The sequence below is a fragment of the Chaetodon trifascialis genome, chromosome 19, assembly GCF_039877785.1.
Source record: "Chaetodon trifascialis isolate fChaTrf1 chromosome 19, fChaTrf1.hap1, whole genome shotgun sequence".
Lineage (NCBI taxonomy): Eukaryota > Metazoa > Chordata > Actinopteri > Chaetodontiformes > Chaetodontidae > Chaetodon > Chaetodon trifascialis.
Window position 1 is genome coordinate 23,195,118 of NC_092074.1, and position 22,457 is coordinate 23,217,574.

The 22,457-nt window shown below is 47.6% G+C and overlaps 3 protein-coding genes across 5 annotated transcripts in view; all 3 read right to left on the reverse strand.

Annotated features, from left to right (window-relative positions):
• ncoa1 (nuclear receptor coactivator 1) overlaps positions 1–5,818 on the reverse strand; it is a 41,115-nt gene extending 35,297 nt beyond the window's left edge. For both annotated transcript variants that reach the window (XM_070988000.1, XM_070987999.1), the window contains exon 1: positions 5,200–5,818. The gene's annotated coding sequence lies outside the window, so the exon portion shown is untranslated. The remainder of the gene's footprint in view (positions 1–5,199) is intronic.
• Positions 5,819–6,275: 457 nt separating this feature from the next.
• On the reverse strand, positions 6,276–9,945 carry ptrhd1 (peptidyl-tRNA hydrolase domain containing 1). The gene is made up of 2 exons (XM_070988003.1): positions 9,714–9,945; positions 6,276–9,002 (listed from the first exon to the last, which is right to left on the reverse strand). Exons 1-2 carry the CDS (start codon positions 9,921–9,923, stop codon positions 8,832–8,834), a joined length of 381 nt encoding a protein of 126 aa, XP_070844104.1. The 5' UTR covers positions 9,924–9,945; the 3' UTR covers positions 6,276–8,831.
• Positions 9,946–10,642: 697 nt separating this feature from the next.
• Positions 10,643–22,457, reverse strand: part of fam184ab (family with sequence similarity 184 member Ab) — an 87,673-nt gene continuing 75,858 nt past the window's right edge. Inside the window, exons 19-22 of one of the 2 annotated variants that reach the window (XM_070988001.1) lie at positions 18,531–18,648; positions 17,464–17,568; positions 15,677–15,933; positions 10,643–11,599 (exon numbers count right to left, since the gene is read on the reverse strand). In XM_070988001.1, the coding sequence (XP_070844102.1) occupies positions 11,518–11,599; positions 15,677–15,933; positions 17,464–17,568; positions 18,531–18,648 (562 nt within the window). In that variant the 3' untranslated portion in view covers positions 10,643–11,517. The remainder of the gene's footprint in view (positions 11,600–15,676; positions 15,934–17,463; positions 17,569–18,530; positions 18,649–22,457) is intronic. The other variant, XM_070988002.1, reaches the window with a different exon arrangement.

The following is a 22,457-nucleotide window of genomic DNA, read 5'->3' on the forward strand; positions in this document are numbered from 1 at the left end:
CACGTTATCAATGACAGTTTGCACGCAGCTTATTTTATCGACAGGCTCCCATTTGTGATCACGCCGACCTGCCAGGACCATGTCACCCACGGGCCGGTGCTGCAGGCTGAACAGGCCAGAACTGGAGACATCACACATCGATCAGAGGAAACCTGCGTGAGAGATCGTTCTCCTTCATATCCGACGTAAACTAACAAGACACCGCCAGCTGTCAGCTGATGACATTTAAGATCAGTCCAGATTGCTTTGGCCTCACCTGCTAACAAAACAACAGCTTTCACCTGTCGCTACCTTCTGCCACAGTCGTACAGATCATATCATATGAAGTACATATCTTGGTCACAACTGTTCAATAAACTTATTGAACAAAACCTTATCAAATGTTAGTTTATTCCAATGTAAAAAAAAACTGAATTTTGGCTGAATTATCAGTTTATGATCAACCAGTCAAGTTTCATTCACATCGCAGTGTGTCCAGACTTAATGATAATCAGCCAAAGATCAATATCAGCTCAGCCAATCAGCTTCTGCTGCACTACGACGCTTCAAACATGGACGCTGCTGCACAGACATGTTCAGTCACCATCACCTGAGCACATGTGAAACATGGTCACAATCCGCCTGCTGAATCTGCTGAATTATGGACAGAAAAGAGTTTCTGCACATCATTATGATGTCACAGCAAAGCTGACCTTTGACCTTTTTAATATAAAACACCATAACTTCATCATTTCATCCTCCTTTTGTCAGACTTAGCCTGTGAAATTTCCAGTTATGCTCAAAACTGTGTTTTGGAGGTCACACTGACCTTTGACCTGCAAAATCTAATGAGCGTTCCAGAGATGTAACGTTAAACAGAGCGGGACAGGCGTACGTACAGCCTTCACTTTTTATCCTACACTGTGCAGCTCACCTCAGTGATCGGCTTTAACCACAGTGCTGCTTTGAACTTCACTGCGTTCACTCGTCCTCAGATAAAACTTTCCACCGACAGTTTGATCAATGTGAGCATCAGGGATAATAATCTTCCTCTTAGCATCAATAATTCAACTGCCGATTCCCCGTCGACGTTTCTGTTGCATCCATTTCCCTACAGCCCCGAGTTTATGATCCACGGTGGAGGAAACGCAGAAGGAACTGAGGAGTTTAGTAAGAATCAGGCTTTTCTCTGCAGTGATGAGGGTTTTTCCTCAGCCGAATGAACGGAAAGAAAAAACTCGGCTGCTATGTTTCGGTTCACACACACACAAATAACGAGTTCATTGATGTTCATCCAATTTTGAACTGTTGAGATTTTATTCATCCAACACCTGATAAGACGCTCCTCCTGATGACGACCATAAAAAGTTGAAGAAAACACAGAGTTTGGGAACAAGTTGAGCAGATTTTTGTCAGGCACCATCATCACTGAACGTCTGATCATGTGATCCATGACAACGCTTCGCCGTCCCATCCCTGACCACGTGTTTGCGACGTCAGCAGCTTCAGCTCAGCTTCATGATGAAGAAGAGGACGAACGACTCTCTGCGAGCGAAGACGAGGCGACGGCACGAAGCACCTCGCTGCACACAGGATGAATCATTTAAAGAGGCTGACATCATTCGCCGAGGGAGCATTTTACTTTGAAGACGATGAAGACAAACGTCACAAAAAGCTGCCTGATCAAAGAACTGAGTGACTGATTTAAACTGATTCAGAGAAGGTTTACGTGCTGAAGCAGAGGAACATAAATATTAAACTTGGTGCTGCTATCAGAGCACAAACAGAGACATCCACGTGCCGGCCAGCGCGGCAGGTGAGCCTCACGGACGCATCCGTCGCCGCTGACAGTCGTCAGCATTCAGCATCTGCTGGCTGCTCTGACCTGAGAGGAAGCCTCAGAGTGACACTTTCACAGGTGGGCTGCAGGTGTCCCGGGGGTTCAGAACAAACAGCGTGGACACGTAGGACGGCTTCGGCACGAGCATGCTGTGATAGCGTGAGGCAGGCTGCAGCAGTGCTGAGTGTAAAATGGCTGCTCGTTGCCCGTACAGACAGAGCGGAGCTGGGAGGAGGAGGAGGGCTCCCACTCCCAACAATTTGCCTCAAATGTGGCTCATCCTCTGGAAGGTTGAGCAGCGTGTGTGTAGAGCTAATAAAGGAAATGCCATCAGAATAAATATTAAACACATGGGATTATACTCTAATGAGACCCACAGCGCTCCTCTGAAAACATCCAGCAGCAACAGCCTCCTCCGTCATCTGCCTCCACATCCCCCTCTTTACACCAGAGAGGTGGAGGTGACTACAGCGCTGCCACCACACCTGGACAAGATCAGGTGAAGCATCTTCATCTTTTCTCCAGGTGCATTCTGGGTGAAGACAGAGTCAATCCAACACTGATACGCTTGTTTGCACGTCAGCGTTCAATCAACAGCACCGCTGTCCCAAACACAAACACGCCAAACTCTGACCTGTGCTTTAAGTCTGGACGAGCTGGATTACAAATCAAACAACCACAGACGTGGACGCCATTATGCTGTTATTGGTTACCGGCAACAGAGCGACCTTCAGATTACAGTGAAGTTCAGCGAAGACGTAGAGATGACATGGGACAGTTCAAAGGTCAGCAGCTCCTGTCTGTCTTTGTCTTGATGGACAGTTATTGGGCTGAATGCTCAGAATATCCACCAAACGGACCGCGCATGTTAAGAACCACTAAAACTTAATTATCTGAAATGAGTTCGCCATGACTCAAAACTTCCCATTCGGCTCATCAATAATCTGCACCAGTTTCCTCCCAGCATGACTTTTCCCGCCGTCATGGTCGTACTGGGGGAGACGGGGCAGACACCTCCTGGTGACGGGCTCCTTCAGAACATCGAACTCCGCAGAGCTCGTCTCAGTCCTGAACGCTCGGCGTGGACGTGAGTCTGGATCATTTCAGCGTTTTCAACATGTGCTCATTAAACATCCAACAGGAACTCAAACATACTTCAACGTGTGTATTTGTTCTGGAGTGAATATGTGAATGTCATTCTGGGCCAACGCTGACAGACCGACACGGCGCACATTTCTCCTGAATGTGATCACCGTAAACTTCTGCACGCTCGAGCGTTCAGTGAAACGACTGATCAGGGAAGTAAAGGCTGAGGACGGTCATGATGCAGCTGAGGTTAGCTGGATAAAACGGGGGGGGGTGGGGGGGGCTTCATCACGGACTTCACTTCATATCTTCTGTTGGAGGCAGGACGACAGGTAGTACAGGTGAGACAGGAACGAATGCAAACAGAGGAGAGAGGAGAGAAGAGGAGGAGAGGCCTGAGTGACCACAGGACGAAGGCTGTCTGACAGGATCTTACTCTGTGCAGCGTCCTCTGATGTCAGCAGCTCGTGCTGAGCAGCGTACATGTCCTGTACAAACATGCGTGTTAGGCTCTTCTCGTGTCAGAGATGCGCTAAATAAAACTCGAGCACCGCTGCTGGAAACAGTCCTGAGGAAACACTGCATGTGTTGTTTGGTCCGTCTGAAACAAAAGTAACTTCACTCTGAAGCTCGAAAACGTGCTTAAACAACAAACCCGACCATTTTCACTTTCTCATTCCCGTGTTTTTGCTGTGCCTGGGTCGCCCTCAGGCAGTCGCAGCAAACCTTGAACCGAGGAAGCGGGGTCTGCGTTGAACTCTATCTCCTGGGCTCTTATCTGGACTCCATCTCAGCCCAGAGAGGCCCAGCTACAACGCTTTCACTTACAACACGGCAAAGCCAACACTACACAAACAGACGGGCTGCTATCAGCCAGCTACAGTCAGCCACGACGGGCACGCAGATATTTAAAGAATTAACTTAAAGTTTGAAAACGCTGACCTGACTGAACAGCAGCGGTGTTGAAGTATCATCCAGCTTCATTTGAAAAAGCAAAGTTAATCATAAGATTTTCTCTTGACTGGTTATTTTGGGCTACATAAATAAAACCAACGTGACGTCACATCACATAAGTTCAAAGTGTCCTCAGCTGCTGCGCTGAGCGGCATCACAAGTATGAATGCATCCAACAGAAAAACCTAAAAGAAACTTAGAGACATGAAACAGACTGAAGCATCTTCCGCCTGCGCTGCAGATGAAGCTGATTTAAGGCGAAGAAAACGAAGGCCAGTTCAACCTTCTGACCAGAGACTCGTCACGTCCTGCAGACACCAACGGCTCAAACGCCGTTCACCCGCCAAACCTCCAGCGTCCGACTCCAGAGTCACGCTAACGCTGAAGCGGCCTTTATAACCAAACTCCAGCAGAACTTGAACTCTGAATAATGATGTTCTCAGTAGAACACCAGGCCGTCGTGTTCCACGTTTGGGTGACACTCGGCAAACAAAGCGTTTGGCCTTCATGAGAGCGATCTGAAGGAAGATCTCCATTTAACAACGTGTGATGTTTCATCATAAATCATCTTTTGTCTTTAAAATGCAAACTGCTTAGATTCCTGAATGGCTTTCAGCAACCCAACGTCTTAGAAACCAGTGCGAATCAGAGTGCGACGTCCAGTCTTAACTGGCACCAGTTCCTCCCACAGACCTTTAAGGACGCGTTCCTTCGTTCACTCGATTAAAGCTGCTGTTTGATGCTGAGTTTAACTCAAACGTACTGAAACAAACGCCAGTTTCTGTCCGCTCCATTTAAAATTCTACATGAAGTCATTCACCCTTGAAGCAGCATCAGGAGCACAGTGACGACAGGAAGTGAGGTCACTTAATGTGATTTCTGTCCATTAGATTCAGGCGGATGGAGGGACGACACCTCCTCCACCTGGATGCTGTCAAACAGTCCATGATCTGTGTCTGAGCTTATCTAAGGACGACCAGAGGCTGTTTGCACTGAGCCCAGAGGTCAAGCTGCCCTTTAAGAATTCGCGTTCCGGACGCAAGTTGCAGGTGAATCAAACGCGCCGCAGCGACACCTGGAGGCCGTTCGCACCGTCTTACATAAGAGCAGCCTCATGCGTCTCTTTGCAGGTGGCAAAGGAGCAAAATGTCCCAGCGAGCTGAGCACGTTATGCATTCAGCTCGAGAAGATGGTGTCGGTGGATCGCGGCGGCGTTGTGTGGAAAAACCAACAGTGAGTCAGGCGCGTTTGGAGGCCCGCAGCATATGCTCCGCTGCGGCGGCCAGGCGGCTCGCGCACGGTCAGGATGACATGCTGTCATGCGTTTCTCGGTCGCTTACCTGGTCTGTCGTCCGCTGAACGTGGAGTTATCGATCCTGCCAACGGCGTCTTGCTGGAAGTTGTCACGCTGGATGATTAATTCCCATGCAGAGGGCAGCTCGGAGCGCACGTAAAACAAGCCAGTGAGCTAACTTGGCTAACCAGCTTAACTTAACTGCTCGCGACAAGAATAGTCAGATGTCTTACTTTTTATCCTCTGATACTTTGGGTTGATAATTTTGCGGTCAGCTGCGGCGATCATGTCACAAAGCCACGTCGGTTCACTTGGAAAGCGCGCTGAAGTTCCACGTTAGCTGGCTGGCTCGCGGTTTAACGCCAGCTTATGTTGACAAACAAGCCTGCGTAGTTAAAATCTCACACGACTTGAAGCTAGCTAACGCCAGGCTGCCAGCACGGTTAGCCTAGCGAGCTAACCAGCTTGCTAAATCCAAACCTTGTTCCGAAAATCCCTTTTCGCCGCGTCCGACCTGTATCCCATCGGCAGCTGCAAATCCTACGTGAGTCCGGGGGTCACTTGCGGCTGATTTCTGCGTTTCAATGACGGCGCACTCGCGTTCGCAAACCTAAGTTATCGCTTTGGTCTCTGCTCTCCGCCATTTCCAATCTCTCAACACAAACAAACAGGGCTGCTCGTGCGCACGGAGCGTCAGGCGCGTTCACGAGGAGGGCAGCGGGCGCAAGCCTCGATCCGAGCTGACTGAGACCCGAGTCCCGATCAGGGGCCGGGGACGAGACGCGGGGACCGACACGGACGCGGACGGAAAGCGTGTTTTAACGGCGCTGCGGAGCGGTCCGTTAGCGGAGCCTTCAGCGCGTCTGTGAGCGTCGGTAGTTCGTTCGGACCTGATCGTCAGTGAGGGAAATTATCTTGGAAAGTATTTAATGAAGACAGACGTGAAGAAAAACTAACAACATAAATACACTTAGTGCTAAAGCTGCAGGTCATGGCCTCTGTTTTTTTTTCTGGATATTTGCGGTTTAAGCGTTTTGTTTGCGTGTTTCTCAGAAAAGTTGAGGAGCTTGAAAACAGAATTTAGATCTTTGTGTTGACAAATAAGATCCGCGAGTTCCTATTAAATCCATCACAAATCACATTTAATGTAATTAACACAGCAGTCAGGTACAAATGACCAAGACAGAAACTGACAACGTTCTGCGGTTGTTAACTACGGAGGCCGAGACGCGATTCTTTTTAATGCCGCTGTCTCGATAAAACGTGACAATAAAATCGTCCTGATGAGAAAACAAACGTTTATCAGAGGTCCAGAGTGCCATCATTGAAGCCGAAGGCGTCACATCAGGATTATCGATCAGACTATTATTGATCATCAGACTGTCCTTCAGTCTGTTTATTGATCCGTTATTAAACGTCATCAGTCCAGCTCCTCTCTGCGCTCAGATGTTCGCTGGACATGAACTCACCTGCTGTTTCTACATCCAGCTGACCTCCTGACCAGTGTCAGTCCAGCTTTCTGTCCCCGTCTGTCTCTGTCTTGGTCTCCACCATCAGCTCCTGAGTGACGTCTGGCTCTTCTCCTCAGTGTTCAGCAGGTGGGCTCTGAAGCTGTGTGCTGTGGTGGGTTTATCAGAGCGTTCAGGCCTTAAAACGAGCTTAAAAACCCAGAGTCAGCCCAACCATCACCCATGTAAGGTACAGATTTAATGTTGGTATGAGACCGTGTTTTGGAGACTTGCCTGGACTGCAAACAGCACCTTTCTCGTTTCCTGTCTGTGTTGTCTCTGATAGGCTCGTGCAGCTGTTTGAGGGAAGAGAAGGTGAAACTGTGGAAGATGTCTGGCGTGTGTGCTCAGCTCCAGCCCTGCAGATCCTCGGCTCCTCTGCAGGCTGCACTGTGGTGAGATCACTCGTGAGAGTTCGTGTGCATGGGAGTGTCTTCAGAGATATTCTGGGAAATACTCTGAGAAGTAATTACATTGTGTGTAATATGTTAATTGGTCACTTACATTCCTTCAGAGCGTGTAGTCGTACTTCAAAGTTCACTGCTGTGACTCATGTCTGTGACTGCTGGAGCTCAAACGCTTTGCTTTTCAAATATCATGATTATTGGTGAAGCAGGTTACCTAATTAAAAAAACGTTCAGGTAACCTCTCTCACTCACTGAATGAGTGACAGGTGGCCTCTGCAGAATATGCAAATCAGCCACAGTTCACATGCCGCCGCTCTGTTGGCTCAATATTCTTGTAGATGGCAGGTGAGACACCTGTCAGCCGAGGAGACAGACGGCAACAGCACGCGAAGCCTGAACGAAGAACGTGGAAATGAGCAATTCAGACAAATGACTTCTCTAAAGTCACACAGCAAAGACTGGAAGAGAAGCACGGCTGTAACTTCAGCATTTAGTCCCATGAAATATGAAGTTTGTGTCCCGTCTGAGAGCCTCTGCAGCCGCTGTGCATGGCCGTTAAACGACCTGCCTGATGGTTTTTAAAGTGGCTGAAATGAAAGGACTTTAAAACACTTCACGGGCCGACAAAGCAGAGAGCCATCAGGACTATGCTCATCTGCAACACCTTCAAACCTCTTTTTAATGGAAATGTTGGTATATATGATGTGTAATCCCAACCAAATGCCATCAATGCTCTGACAGATGCTGTGATTGTCTGCTGATGTCAGAACAGCCAGTTGCTCGTGAGCCTGTACGGGTCAGTACAAACACACAGTATTTATGGTGTATATTAGTGCATATTTACAGGGAAACAGCATCAGATTCCCATAAACACACTGACTTATGTTTTCCTCACCATCGTGTCTCATTAGCAGTGATTCTAAAGTGAACTTTGTGTTTTACTTCTATATTTTTTACCCTTTCACACAGAAAAACGAAGGCGACAACAATACGACGAAGTGCTGGGTCACATGGAGAGATCAGGTGATGATGACGGTGGTTGATCCACCAGCTTTAAGACCAACAGTCACTGGACCTGTTTCGCAGCGCTCATGTTTCCTTATATGAACAGCAACAAGGTCACGGCTGCTGTTCCCAAAGCAGCTGAAGAGCAATTCATTACAAGAGGCAGAGAAATGTACGTTTTTCTGCTCGGCCTCCTGAAACGTGGCCACAGGCACACATGTTAAAACGCTCATTATTTCAGTCCCCTGAAGGCATCGTTTCTGCTTCCAAACACCAAAAAGTGTCACGTTACATGCAAACAAAGGCCGCTGATGTATTTCTTTATGATCCTATGACGATGTGTTTTCAGTTGAAGAGCAGAACTGAGTGCAGCTGAAGGCGGATGAACCCTGGATGGTTTTGGTGGAACATTATGATCTCTGCTCTGCTGTTCAGACTGTTTCATGGAGAGCGTCAGGCTTCTCGACTGCGAATCAGGGCCTCGTGCAGCTCCTGTCAGGGTAATTAAACAACCACAACTGTTTTTCAGATTACTGCATTTGAGCCTGGAGTCAAACTGTGTACGACACAGATGGCATGTTGCAGCTGCGTCTTCAAATGCAAAACAAACTGTTCTCCTTCTACCGCCCGAACAAATTAAGCCAGACTCTTTTTCCAGACTTTAATCTTGGAAGTTACAGGTGCTTGGCTGCACTGAGGAGAAGAGCTCTGAATGTCCTCCCTGCAGACGTGCACTGCAGTCCAGTCCTTCACCGCCGTCATTTGAAGAGTTTGAACTTGCGCAGCAGCGGCTGGACAGTCTCTTTAGGACATGGCTTCAGAGCCAAGCAGGTGGGGATGTTCTCCGGTTGTTCGATCCAAAGCTTGTGGGCGACGCCGGCCTGGGTGAGATTCTCTGATAGACCGGAGAGAGCAGCCTCGTCTGGAGCCTGGAGAAAACACACATACTGACAGGAAACCATCCCAGACTGGACCACAGAGCTCCACACAAACTGTCTGACAGGTCGTTATTTACCACAGTGAGTTCAGCTCTGTCCTGTACAACTGGGATCTATGGAAGAAGAGTTTCATCCCGTAAACTTCACCATTATAAAAAAAGAAGAACATCAACCCAACAGTATGTAAGATTATCATGAAGTTGCTCTAACATGACAGATAGACGAGTCGCGTAAATCTTGTATGGAGAAAAACCTCCATACTCCATTTGAGAATCTGTCATTTAATGATATGTTTGCTTATCAGCACTAACTTGCACCAGCTAGAAAGTCGTTTAAGGCCGTTTTATATTTGTAAGGAGTCACTTTTCAATTCGGCACTCAGCTTAAACAGTCAGAAGTTTTTTCATCGTGAAATTGAGGCCTTTTAAAATCGCCTTATCTTCAGTTATCATTACTCGCACGTTTTAGACCGCTAAAGCTAAGCTAGCTAACGTAAAACACCGTGTTAGCTAATGTAATCCAGTTTAAATAAAAAGCATCGATTTAAACAGCGTTTCATGGAAACGTATTGTTGCCGAAGAATACAGTTAACCAGAGCCGCTTAGCATTTGTTCATGCGTACATTGTAATAACAGATTTCGCCTCTGCAGCACATAAGTGACAAATATTTGAATGGAGTTTGGCGTGACGTGTCGCGCTTACCCCTAGCACCACTTTGTGCATGGAGTCCAGCTCTGCCAGGTACTGCTGAGTGTCCGGGTCCTCGTAGTGAAGGTGAATGGCGGCGGTCGCTGCATGACAGGCCTGAGTTATAACGGCCCCCAGGGGCCAGGCCAGCTTGTGGACCAGATCCGACCGGACGACAACATACTGGACCAACCGGCTCGGAGACCCGGCTCCCGTAGCCGCCATGTTTTGCCCGCACAGGAACGGATGCAGTGTTTGTTTATTTTCCGGTTCAGCCGCTGTGCGGGCCAGTATGAGGCGATGATTAAAACGCCGCCGCCCTCTGCCGGTCACTTTCAGAACTGCAGGCGAAACCTCTGCGTGCGGGTAAATTAACAATCTGCACTTTTAATTACAATTAACAAAATAATTCTACGTTTATATTCATCTAAATCACCCAGGAAACGATGGAAGGGTCTGGTGTAGATACTGTAAGATGTGGGTTTGTGATTTTCCTCTTTCATTATCTCCTCTTCCAGGATGTCACGAAGTATATTTACTGTACTTGAGGTTTGAAGTACGAGGTATATGACATATTTGTACATTTAGTATTTCTATTTTATGGAGTTTTGGACTTCTAGTCCACTCAGAGACAAATATTGTACTTTTTACTCCATTACATTTGTCTGTCAGCTTTAGTTACTCTCCATCCTCTTCCTTTCCAGTTACAAGCTTGTATCTCCACAAAGCTGAAAACAGCCTGTTTTTCTGAGCTCGTCAAACTTTTTGGAGTTACATGGTTCTCACAGGACGGCCGCGCTGCAAACGTGATGATCTTATAGAATCTGATGCATCGCTGTAGATTAAAGCAGCAACAGGAGATAAAGGAGTTCAATGAGCTCCAGCTGAAACATCTACAGCAGTAAAACGCTGATTCGTTCAAATAAACGACAAACCAACACGAGTAAATGTCACAATAATTATTTATTAAGCATACACATTATAATATAAATATAAAATATGCTATTTTTGTTTTTAAAATTGGTGAGACATCATTATATCTGTGTTGAGACAGACAACCATACAAACAGGTTTTAATATTCTACCAAAATCTGCTGAAACTCCTACGCAGCTGTAACAAACTCGCCATGATGGTGCCGTCCTAAAATCAGAGCCTGTATTCATGGAGCATATCAGAGAAGTGTAACTGATCTAGGATCAGGTCCATGTAAATGTCACCATAAATGAGGAGGCAAACTGGTCTTAGATCAGCGCTCCTAGTCTAAGATGCTGGATGCAGTGGGCCCACGTACAGAGAGCACAATAACCTACCGTATATTTCTTTAGATATATTTTCGTACTGTAGTCCAACGATGGCAATTAGCAGCATGATAATGCACCACTCATGTTTTTCTAGTTCCAAGAAACTGCAAAATAAGTCAGGAAGTAAAGAAACGAAAGAAACATCAAACATACTGATGATCATTGTCACTGTACTAAGAGAAGAAACTCGTCCACAGTGAAACAATCAGAGATAATCAATCAAATCAGATCGGAGTGATGACGACTGACGCTCAGGATTCAGGTTCAGTTCGCTCTGACGTCAGCCGGCGACAGGAAGTGGATCATCATCACATTTTTACCAGAGTGAAAACTAATGACATCGAGTTCACCGTCACAGCGTGAACGGGCTGAATCTAAAGGGAACTGAACCCCAAACCATCAATGACAATAAAGAACAAATACTTTTAACATTTTTCTCTTTTTTCACTGTTTTTTTCTTTTTTTTTCAAGTTTGGTTGACATGCTGAATCCTTTGTGTTTGCAGGTTTGTGGTCAATCAAAAGGAAAAGTACTGAGCGAACCACTCCTGGCGCTGAGCGTCCGGGGAGTCGATGGCGGAGTCCTTCGTTTCAGGAGGGCTTCAGGACAGAGCGTGAAGGGAGGGAGCACCGCGGACAAAACCAGAGACAGAAAGACACAAATCAGGGACAAACACACTGTCTGCTGAACGACAATGAACTGACCTGAGGTCTGCTGGGCTGCACAGGAGCTATTTAAGTTTGGGTTCATTTATTCATCCAGACACAGTGAAGTAATCCAACTATCAGAAAACACTGAAGCTTTAAAGGTCAGTCTGGTCTTATAATTCAGATTTATATATTGTCCACAAGGGGGCAGCGAAGCCCCCGTCACCTCGCACCAAAACGAGCGTCAGAATCAGGTTTCACAGTTAAAATGGAGGAAAAGTCGAGCATCAATCGAACAACGAGAACGTTTCACAGGATAAATCTGGTTTTTCTGAAGTCTGATGAAAAGAACAATGAAGTGTTTGTCTCACACCTGGTCGACCTTCTTCTTCTGTGGTACAGAGCTAAAAACACATTACATGCAGTGTTTGATTGTCTCGTGTATTTTTTGGATGTTGTGTTATTACTGTTTCCCATCTGGAGACAAATGAAGCTCAACTTGACTCTGACATGTTCCTTCACTGCTGCTTTACACTGGCTTTAATGTTAATCCGCTGCTGAAAATAGTCCCTGATGAAAACACGTTTTCCTCCTGTTTGTTAGAAACGACAGTGACCTGCTACAGGAAATGAAACTGTTTTGTGGTCACGGAAGCTCAAAAATGGAGCACATTTTAGTGTCCATGCTGCTTGTTAAGAGCATCTGACTGCACGTCGTCAGTGTTAACGCTGATCCTTGGCTGGACCCGTCTGAGCAGGTGAACACCTGCTGGAGCTGCTTCTCCTTCCTTAATTGGCTCCTTCTTATAAAAAAAAAAAAGATCCTGTAACGCCGCCGTAACATTTCAGCTCTGGGGGTCATTTTATTGTTGTTGTTGTTGTTGTTGTTTTCTATGCTTGAAGAAGTCAATGACTTCCCAAAGGGCAGTCTGATAAATCCTGTTTGTACTGGACCGTCACAACTCAAAGGATTCTGCTTCAAGGCCACAAAATATTAACTGTAATATAAACAGTCATTTGCATTCAACGTGCTCATATTACAAAAACTGTACGCCACATTTTGTGCATATTATTCTACTTTTTATTCACTCTAAAGTCACAACAGTGAAGTCTCTGAACAGCCACATTAGCTTTCCTGCTTCTCAGCTAACTTACACACACGTCCGGTCCTGCACCTCAGCTTTGCCAAAGAAGTCACCACACAAACGTTCACCGGGAAAACCGCTAATGTAAGTTAGCAGGCTAGCTTGACCATTAGCTTCTCAGCTGCTGCACATTAAGCGGCATTCACAAACAACAAGCTGGCCTGATGTTCTGTGAGCGTTCTTTACTTTGTCCCCTGCTGGAACTCAGCCTGCCAGCTGCTGTCCATCCTCCAGTCTTTCTGATAATTTCCATTAAAGCTTTTTTTCTTCCTTTTAATCCCAGAAGTTGAGATTTCAGTTGGACTTTAAAGCTGTAATGAGTTCTAATTTCCTGACTTTTGGCTTTCTATCACCTAGCAAACATTCAAACCAGCGACCTGCACATTGTTTAACGTAAACTCACATCTTATTTTATCATAGCTAGAACAAAAACAGAGCCCGAGGAGGTGAAACAGAGTCAGGAAACACTTTGAAATCTGCTGCTGGAGCTTTCTAAAGCACCAGTCTGAGGCTGGTCAACAACAAAACGGGTTCAAATGAGATTTACAGTCGAAGAACAGCTGTTTTAAATGAAGCTTTTCACTGTGGTTTGACTCCGATTAGTATTCAGTAAGAGCTGGAAGTCCTCTCTGATGAGGTCTGTCGTCTCATAAAAGTCTTCCAGATATGAATATTTAAAGGAACCAGTAATTTAAAGGTGTCGCGTTTACAAACTGCTGATCACTGAGTCGAGGAAAGTGCTTGTCGAGGCCGAAGGATCAATCCAGCTCCAAACGTTTGTGGAGAACAGAGAGAGTGCAGCAGGAGGAGCACGAGGAGTCGTTTAATGGAGTCTGAAAACATTTCAAAGCACATCTATATTATCTGACCTCATACTGTCACTGCCTGGCTCTGCACTGCCTGTGTGTGTGTGTGTGTGTGTGTGTGTGTGTGTGTGTGTGTGTGTGTGTGTGTGTGTGACAGTGAGGGGTGGGTCCCATGACTACAGGTTCGTTCCAAGCCTTCAGAAAGCAGCCAGCAGCAGCAGAACATGCAGCAGGATAAACAATAACCAAAACATGCTCTATCACACACACACACACGCACGCGCACGCACACGCACACGCACGCACACACACACACACACACATGCAACACACAGACTGCATGTACTCATGTGAGAAGCATGTCGCATAATTTATCATCATATCAGTTCACACCACAGCGACCAATCACAGCCATCATCGAGGAACAAGAGAAGCTTTTATTGGACGACAGAGTTGAGAAGAAAAGCTGTTTTCAGAGTGAGACGGCACCACACAGAGGGGACAGTCCACGATAGCAGGAGACAATATCTACTTCACTGGACGGTCGGTGACTCCGTCCTTTTGGACAAAAACAGTCTCGTTTGGAGGAAAAGTGCGACATGCTGACACTCAGATGAAGATGAGGATGAAGGATCACAAAAATGACACAATGCACAACAAAAAGCCACGACAGACATGGACGGCAGGCCGTGTCACTTCCTGCACAGAGGAGGAAGCCTGTCGGCATGCACGGCACTCAGCCTGACGCACACGAGGGAGGGGAAAAGAAAATCATGCCCCTTTTCAGCCGCGGTCGACCCGAGTGTTGATGTTCTGCTCAAATGTTCATTAAAACACATTCTGCGATGCTGCTGAGTCTCTCAGTTCAAACCTCAATCGTAGCGTAAACAGGAAGCGCGCGAGTCATACTCCAAATAAGGTGGGATTTTTTTTTTACCATTCCTGAAAACAAAAGCAGGAGAGCAAAAGTGTAAAGAAAGCATTGTGTGTGAGCGCCGGATGCTATTCAAGCTAATGTTAGCCGCTAGGTGTCAGATTTCACTCAGCTGAAGTCGTACGCTGAGATATTTTCTGTCGTCCTGCAAACTTCTTCTCTTGTAAACACTCGACAATGCAAACAATAAGGCGTAAATCTGACCGCTGTGTGAACTGAGCAGCAATTTTTTTCCCTGTTTATTGCTGTAAATACTGTTTATATACTTAGTTATATTGTTTTTTTATTATATGATATTATATAATATGTATATATATTACAATAGATAGATTTGTGACTTTTTTCCAAATAATTGTGTGTACATCCTGTGTTTGCTCAATGTTTAACTGCTACTGCAACAAAATAATTTCACAAATTGGGATCAAACAAGAAACCGTTTAAGTCTGCACGAGGTCACGTTAAAATGAACGGACAGTCTGATCGTCACTAACACACGAACAACACAGTTTCACACTGAGTTGCACGGAGCCATTAAGTCCACATTTAAGATCCTGTTACAGCGTTTTATTAAAACACGTTGACCGACTCACGTCGCTAATGCTAGCTTGGTAAGTGGGCTAGCTACAGCCGCTAAGCTACGCGTCATTTAAGGTGACAAAATCGCAGTTTTTTGTCGACCTCGTTGAATCAGAAATGACTTTCTAGAAAATGAATCTCAGTGAAGTCAATCCACGGCTGCCGGACAGCAAGCTTGACAGGCGCAGCAACAGTAGCTAAGGGAGGCGGGGCTTAGCCAATAGTCAATTGAACACATTGGAGCGTTTGAAAGCTTCTCTTTGACGCTGTGCAGCTGGTGATGACGATGAGTTCATGCTGCTTCATGGTTTATGAGTCAGACTCTGCAGAGATGAAGATGTGAAACACCAGATTTTTCTTTTCAAAGCAGAAACAAAAGTTCTGCTGTTTGCTTCGTTATTCTGAGGCTTTTGTGAGAGAACGCAGCCTAAAACACAGTTTCTACATTCAAGGTTTGACGCTTTAACCTGTTTAACCAGCAGGAAATCCCAATTAAACGGAGCTCTGTGATTGGATGATTGATGCGTGGATTGACCAGCTGCTGCCCGTCGGGGCGGAAAAGGTCTCACCTCATGAATTTCTTGGGTTCGGTGGGAGGGGTCGGCGGGGGAAGAGGTTTGTTGGAGTTGAGTTCAAGGTGGTGGAGGGGGGAGTTGGGGATGGGCTCTAGTCGGCCGGGCTGGGCCGGGGGCGGGGGCGGGGGCAGTGGGGGCTGCCCACTTCCTGAACCCGCCACGCCCACGCCCACACCTGCTGCCTCCATAGCCCTGACATTAGCAGAGCCGCTGAATCTGCCGGCTGCTGTTTTCTCATTCTTTCTCTTTTGCTACACAGAAAAAAAGAAAAGGAGGGGCATGGGGGTCAAAAACGGAGCAAAAGGGAAGTTTGAAACCAAATAATAATGAAAGAAGAAGAAGAAATGGAGGAAAAAAAGGAAAATGGAGGACAGGGAGAGCCCTTAGGGTCCATCCATGAGAGACAGGAAGAGAGCGGCGTGCTAACGTGATCACATGATCGAAGTGGATGATCAATCTGAAGACTCATCAATCAGCCTGAAAGCATCAGTCAGAGCAGGATGGAGGTGATGAGGAGGAATGTGAGGAAGCAGAAACATGTGACGCTGACAAAAGCAAAGGAGAGAGAAACCAACCAACAGGGAGGAAGAGTCACTCACATGTTTAGAAACGATGGCATTTCATTCGTCTCCGGACCCGCGTGCTAAAAACCAGCAGCGTGCGCGATAAGGGGAGCGGCGAGGCAGAACATGCCCTCGCCAGGGGGCTCGAGCCTTCGACCGGCCATCCTGCGCACGAGCGGCTGTTTCTGCCGGCGGGTTTGAGACGAATGAAGCGCCATAAAAACACACGATAAATCAAAACCAGCACACGTACGTGGACACAGTGGACATCTAGAAACATGTGAAGTCAACATGGTGGACATGCAGCGGGACCGTTCAGCTCAGACACTCGGACACATGGAACCTGCCGTTTCCAGGCGGAGCTTCAAAGACCCGAAAACACCTTTTCTCAAACAGCCTCTCGTCTGAGCGATGCGCCGCGTCACATGACCGCGCCGCAGCGGCCACGCTTTTTTCTGCTCTTCTCACTGGTATGAAGTGGGCGGGGCTCAGTGGCAGCGTTTTTGGTTATGTTCACGGTGTCTTATTCACTTCAAATATTTAGTGTTCATGCATAAATGTCTCATGTTTCAGTGATTGTTTCACTTCCAGAGTGTCGCAAACAGCAAATAAATGTGATGAAAGGTTCCAAAAAACCTGTTTTGAACTAAAGTGGACGAGCGGCTCAGCTGAGATCAGTTTGGTGGATGTGAGCAGTGTGTGTGCTGTCGCTCCTCTTCGAGGCGGAAACGTTAGATCGATGGTTTTCAGATTTTGACACTTTAAAGTCTGTAAAGACTTTGGTCGACGCCTCCACTTCATACCAGTGATGGACCACATTTCCCATGATTCCTGCTGTTTCCTGTCCTGACGCTGACGCTGTCTGTGCTGCAAAGATAAGCTCAGTAAACTCCCTTTGCTCCTCTCTGCTCTGCCGCTGCTGTGAAGCCTTCAGCTGCTTCGGCCTTCGCTGCAGACTCGCGGCACCTTCAGATTTCCTGCTCAGCTCCACCTTCAGACGCGCTGACGGAGGCTGAAATCGCCTCAAAATGCTCATTTCTTTAACGAGTAGAGTTTGAAAATGGCTGTGGTCATGAGCTGTGGGCGCCGCGGTTCCTCAGATGGAGCAGCGCTGACGGATGAAATGAGATGAGTGGATATCATCTTTGCTATGCGTCAAACGTGGCGGCGGCGTTCGCAGCGCCCCTGTGTGGTGTGCTCCAGCAGGTGGAGGCCTACCTTAATGAGCGGGTTGATGACTCCTACGTTGGGGCTGGCGTTGAACACTTTGTTGAAGTTGGTCTCCCTGTTGACGAGTTCCAGCTGGTAGAACTTCTTATCGTCCTGGAGGAGAAAACCAGGTTAGCAGACTGTTTAGAGACGCGCACACACACCGGACGCTGAACAACATGCACTGGGATCACTCTGAACGTCCTCCAGCTCGCAGCTCGTCCTCCTGTCTGGATTTGGGACCTCTGGTGTCAAATCTTTGCCTCAAAACGGCTTCACGCTGCTCATCTAGACAACAGGAAGCTGAAAGGCGGCGGCGGCGGCGCCGTGACGGAGCGTAAGCTGATTTATGAAGTCACCTTCATGTGATTAGTGCAGCGGAGCCACATTAACTGTGTCCCAGTGAAGATCAGTGTTAATGAGCTGAAGGGGATCAGACCTCACGCTGTCTCACAGACCTGGAATGAGTAACGCTCTTTAACTAAAGCTTCAAAGAACATTTTACTGTTGTTTGACGAGAGCACGCCGAAGACAACACGAAGACACGTTCGGTCTGTCTCACGGTTTGTCCTCTGGACTCGTTAACACTCCGTTAACTCTGTTTAATTAGCTGCTTTCAGACTGTTTGGTCATTAACGCTTCAGGTCTTCAGCGGTCCTCATCGTGTCTTTCAGGCAGACTGATGGAGACACTGTCCCTCATGGCTGCGTCCTGTGTCCTTACTCTCACTGGTTTATCTCCTCCAGCATCTTTGGTCCCTAAACTGATGAGCTGGATGACGACAGATTCTCTATGTCCCAAAAATAAATCTGGTGAAATCAGAACAAGTTCAAAGTTGTTTAATTTGGTCAAATCCCTGCAGTCCTTCCACGTCTGTCTGTGAGACAGCTGCGGGACAGCATGAATAGAACCGTCGTGTTAGCCTTTGGTGTCAGACTCAGGAAGTTAGTCCCTACAGGTGCCACACCTTTGAGCTTTGGAGAGAACCAGGCTGCTTCTGGTCTTTATGCTAAGCTAAGCTAAGCTAAGCTAAGCACTCCTGGCTGGAGCTCCATGCTTGGTGCACGGTGACCTACCACCAGCTTCTTGACCAGGGACTCCCTCTCGGACACCATGTCCTTCAGCTCAGCGATCATCTGCAGATCCTCAGGACGACTCTCCCTGTTCCTGAACTTCTCCTCCGTCCCTTCCAGCCTGTCGGACGAGACAGAAAAGACAAAAACCATAAATATTCTGCTCCAGCGAGCAGCTTCAGGCCGAGACGTCTCGTCTGAACTCAAGAATTAAATCATGAAAACTCGCTTTGACGGCGTCACGGCTGCCTGAGCGCCTTCATCACAGTGAAATATGTGACATCAAATATCAATTACACATCAGAAAAGAGCAGAAGGAAGAGTCAGGTGATCTGCCACTTCAGAGTGTGTGTGTGTGTGTGTGTGTGTGTGTGTGTGTGTGTGTGTGTGTGTGTGTGTGTGTGTGTGTGTGTAGATGGAAGCATTTACGAGCTAAGAGGATTGAATGCATATATTACAGGCAGTAAAGAGGTGAGTGATTCATAGGCTTTCCTTTTTCATTAGCCTTTGATCAATAAAGCGGTAATTGTCCCCGTCCCTTCCCTTCCCGTCCCGTCCCGTCCCGTCCCTGCCCTCCTCTCGTCTCATCACAGAAACCATTAAGGGGCCGGACGCTGGGATCAGACGCTTCCTGCCGAGGCTGTTTCCTTCTGTGAGTTATGAGAACTTTCAAAAACCTTCGAATGGATTTTCATCCTGTTCCTCAGAGAAATCACTTCCAGTGTAAAACCTCTGATTCACTGAAAATCCTGTGACATTTACCAAAAATGCAGCACAGGCCAAAGACGGCGGGGACATCAGCCAGAGGACATGTTCTCCCAGTGAAAACAACCAGTGAGGTGACACGGCCGCATGAAGAACGACGGCGATGAAACGAAACAAAAAGCCTTCGAAAGCCTTTTTCTAACAACAGTTTGGAGAACAGACGCTCAGAACCACGACATGATGGAAGTCATCAGTTTCACACGACTTTACGTCAGATCACATTCAAGCTGAGGGTTTGGTGCAGAGACGAATTCAAAGGGTTATTCAGAGTCTGAGCACTAGGTTTGGTTCACACCTGCCCAGCAGGTCGTCACAGGACGCCGACGGGTCCAAAACAACTGTGGTTCAGCCACAAGAGCAGAACAGCACTTGAAGACTGGACAGATGGACAGATGGACGGACAGACGGACACATCCTCTGAGACCCAAAATACGAGTTTAAATTGAACAAGAACAAACAAAAGCCCAGTGAAAGGACGCAGTGGACGTCGAGCTGGCGTTTCGGCCGCAGAGACGAAGCTTCTCCGGAAACGTCAGCACCTCTTCTTCATCAAACTGAGTCCCTGCATGTTTAACTCTGAGCTCATTTCTGCTTTTTTGGCCATCCCCTGTGTGACAGTGAGCAGCAGCCTTTCACTTCCCACTCCACCGCAGCGCGAGCCACCGAGGGCGTCTCTGTGACATTCACACTGCCGACTTCTTAAAGGCCGAGCAGCTCGTCCTCCAGATAAGCTGCAGTGTCTCTGAGGGACGTCCGCTGCTGGAGTCCTGCTCAGTGACACTGATACATACTGATGAGCGGTTTCATCAGATATAGCGGCTGCTGCCCTGGTCCCTGTGCGACGGCTCATTGATCCTGTTCCTCCTGTTTGTGGAACATCTTCTGCAGCTCAGGCGTCAGAAGCTCTTTTGATGCTGCGGCGGGTCTGTTTGAACCGACGGGTGCTGTAATCTGCATTATTTAACGACATAAAGTGTGTGTTTTGGTCACGTTCTGCAGCTGTGGAGCAACATTAGCAAAGCCGAGGAGGTCTGATGGTTTAGTAGATCATACAGGCTCTTTAGAGATGGATGCAGAGCTCCACCACAGGCTGAAAACCCCACCTGACTGGCAATGGCCTCGTGCAGACGCCTACGTGGGAGCAACATTAGCATTCGTGCTCAGCAGCTAGCTGCTAATTTTGCATGTGTGCTGGAAACAAGCTGAACCAAAACAGTGACGCTGCGACGCTCTGCAGAGCTGAGCTGCAGAGCTGGAGATAATTCTCACGGCTTCATCGCTGCGAGCGGCCGCTTCACATTTTAAGTGCCGACGAGTGATGTGCTGTTCTAATCTAATCGTCCTCAACAGTCGCTTCGGCCAAGAATCATCCGCTGACAGCAGGAAAAACGACGCTTCCAGAGAACATTTGTTCCATAAACTCCTCAAATGGAGCTCATTTGTTCCCACGGAGGCTGCTGGAGACTTCACGGTCGGATCCTGACATTCAGAGGCTGCTTTGGCTCGATCAGACGTTCATCTGCATCTCTGCAGCTTCATCTGTAGCTGAGCTTCCTCTTCCCTCCTCTTCCTCCGCTGCAGGGAGGCTGAAGGTGCTGACGGTCATGAGGAAGCGTTTCCGTGCTTCGTTATCATCATCACCTGCTTTTAATCATACACATGATTCTGTCCTTTTACCTCGAAATCAGCGACCTTAAAGAACTCAAACGCTGACCTGAAGGTTCTTTCACTGCTGCTTCATGACCTGCAGGAACGTCTCCGTCTCTGAGACACACCATCGGACAAACAGCCTCCAGCTATCGACTGCTCCACTCATCAAGACAATCATCTGTTCTCTCTCTGTGCACGATCACGATCCGAGAGGTGAAAGGTCACATTCAGAGGCTCTGACGCTGTACGTCACACACACACCTTCATCTTCATCATCGCGTTCTTCGTCACGGCGGCTGTGGACCGAGCCGTCTGCTGCGTCTGGTGTTCGGGCTGTTTGAAGGTTCCAAAACCCAAACAAATTAGAAACTGAACGTCCCAGAGGACGAACCAATCAGACGCAGACGCAGGACTAAACATTTAAATATTCATGAACCTCGATGGCGGAGCGTCCTCAGTGGCTGCTGAGGGACGAGGCAGCCGTCACCATGGTGATTAATTAGGAGAGAAGGGACGCAGCTGGTGGTGAAGACAGATCTGTGTTAGAGCTAATGAGATGGAGGACGGTGGACCATCATCAGAGGACAGACATGAGTCTTTACTGAATAACGTGAAGAAAACTACTGCTGAGCACTTAAGTCACAATGTTCCTGAAAACTGGTCAAAATGTCCCAGAAGAGGACTGTTGGACAGCTCGTTTGGTCTGTTTCTATGGTTCGAGACACGCTGAAGGACAAACGGACAAAAGACCCTGAAAACAGTTTCACTGATCGCTCTGCAAAGTGAAACAACAGACAACATGTTCAGGAAATGTCCTCAGCGTCTGTCCAGCCGTCCTTGTGCGGTAGCTGAGACGCTCCTGAACGTCGTATCTTGTGTAACAGCAGCTGTGTTTGGATGCAGCTGCTCTGCGGTCCAGCAGGTGGCGCTTGGCTCTCAGCTGAGTCAGACTGAAAGCAGGTCAGCCGTGAAGACGCCGAGCTCGCTGCCTCTCTGCTCGGCTGTTCCTTCCTTTTCTGCGTCCATCCTTCTTCTTCTCTGAATCTCTGTCTTCATGTCCCCTCTTTCACTTCCTCTCCTCAACATAAAGCTTCCTCCTCCTCCTCCTCCTCCTCCTCCTCCTCTGCAGCTGCAGCACAGCGCTGGCTTAGCCCGACCTGCAGTATCTTCACCGCCTGTCATTTCTGATATAAATCTCCGTCTTCATCCTCAGTGAGAAAAGAAAAATCCTTCCTCTAATTGGACTCTTGGACCTCGATATGATCACTGGCTCAGCTAAAAGTCTTTGATCTTATTTCATGTCGGTCTATACGTTCTGTTTGATCTCTGCAGCCGTGCACACTGCACTTAGTCCACGCTGCTCGTCTGCACAGTTGGGAACCAGTGACCAGCTGCCCGCCACACAACACACTAATCCTGAGACCATGAAGCACAGCGACCAGTTCAACCAGTTAGACAAGCCTGGACTGTTTGAGAGCAGGAGGAGACACAAACTGACCTGTGAAGTATGACTCT

Coding starts and splice junctions, on each gene's coding strand:
- ptrhd1 (XM_070988003.1), bottom strand. CDS start 9,923: ATGGCGGCTACGGGAGCCGGGTCTCCGAGCCGGTTGGTCCAGTATGTT. Junction 9,003..9,713: donor TGCACAAAGTGGTGCTAGGG/GTAAGCGCGACA, acceptor TGTTTTCTCCAG/GCTCCAGACGAGGCTGCTCT.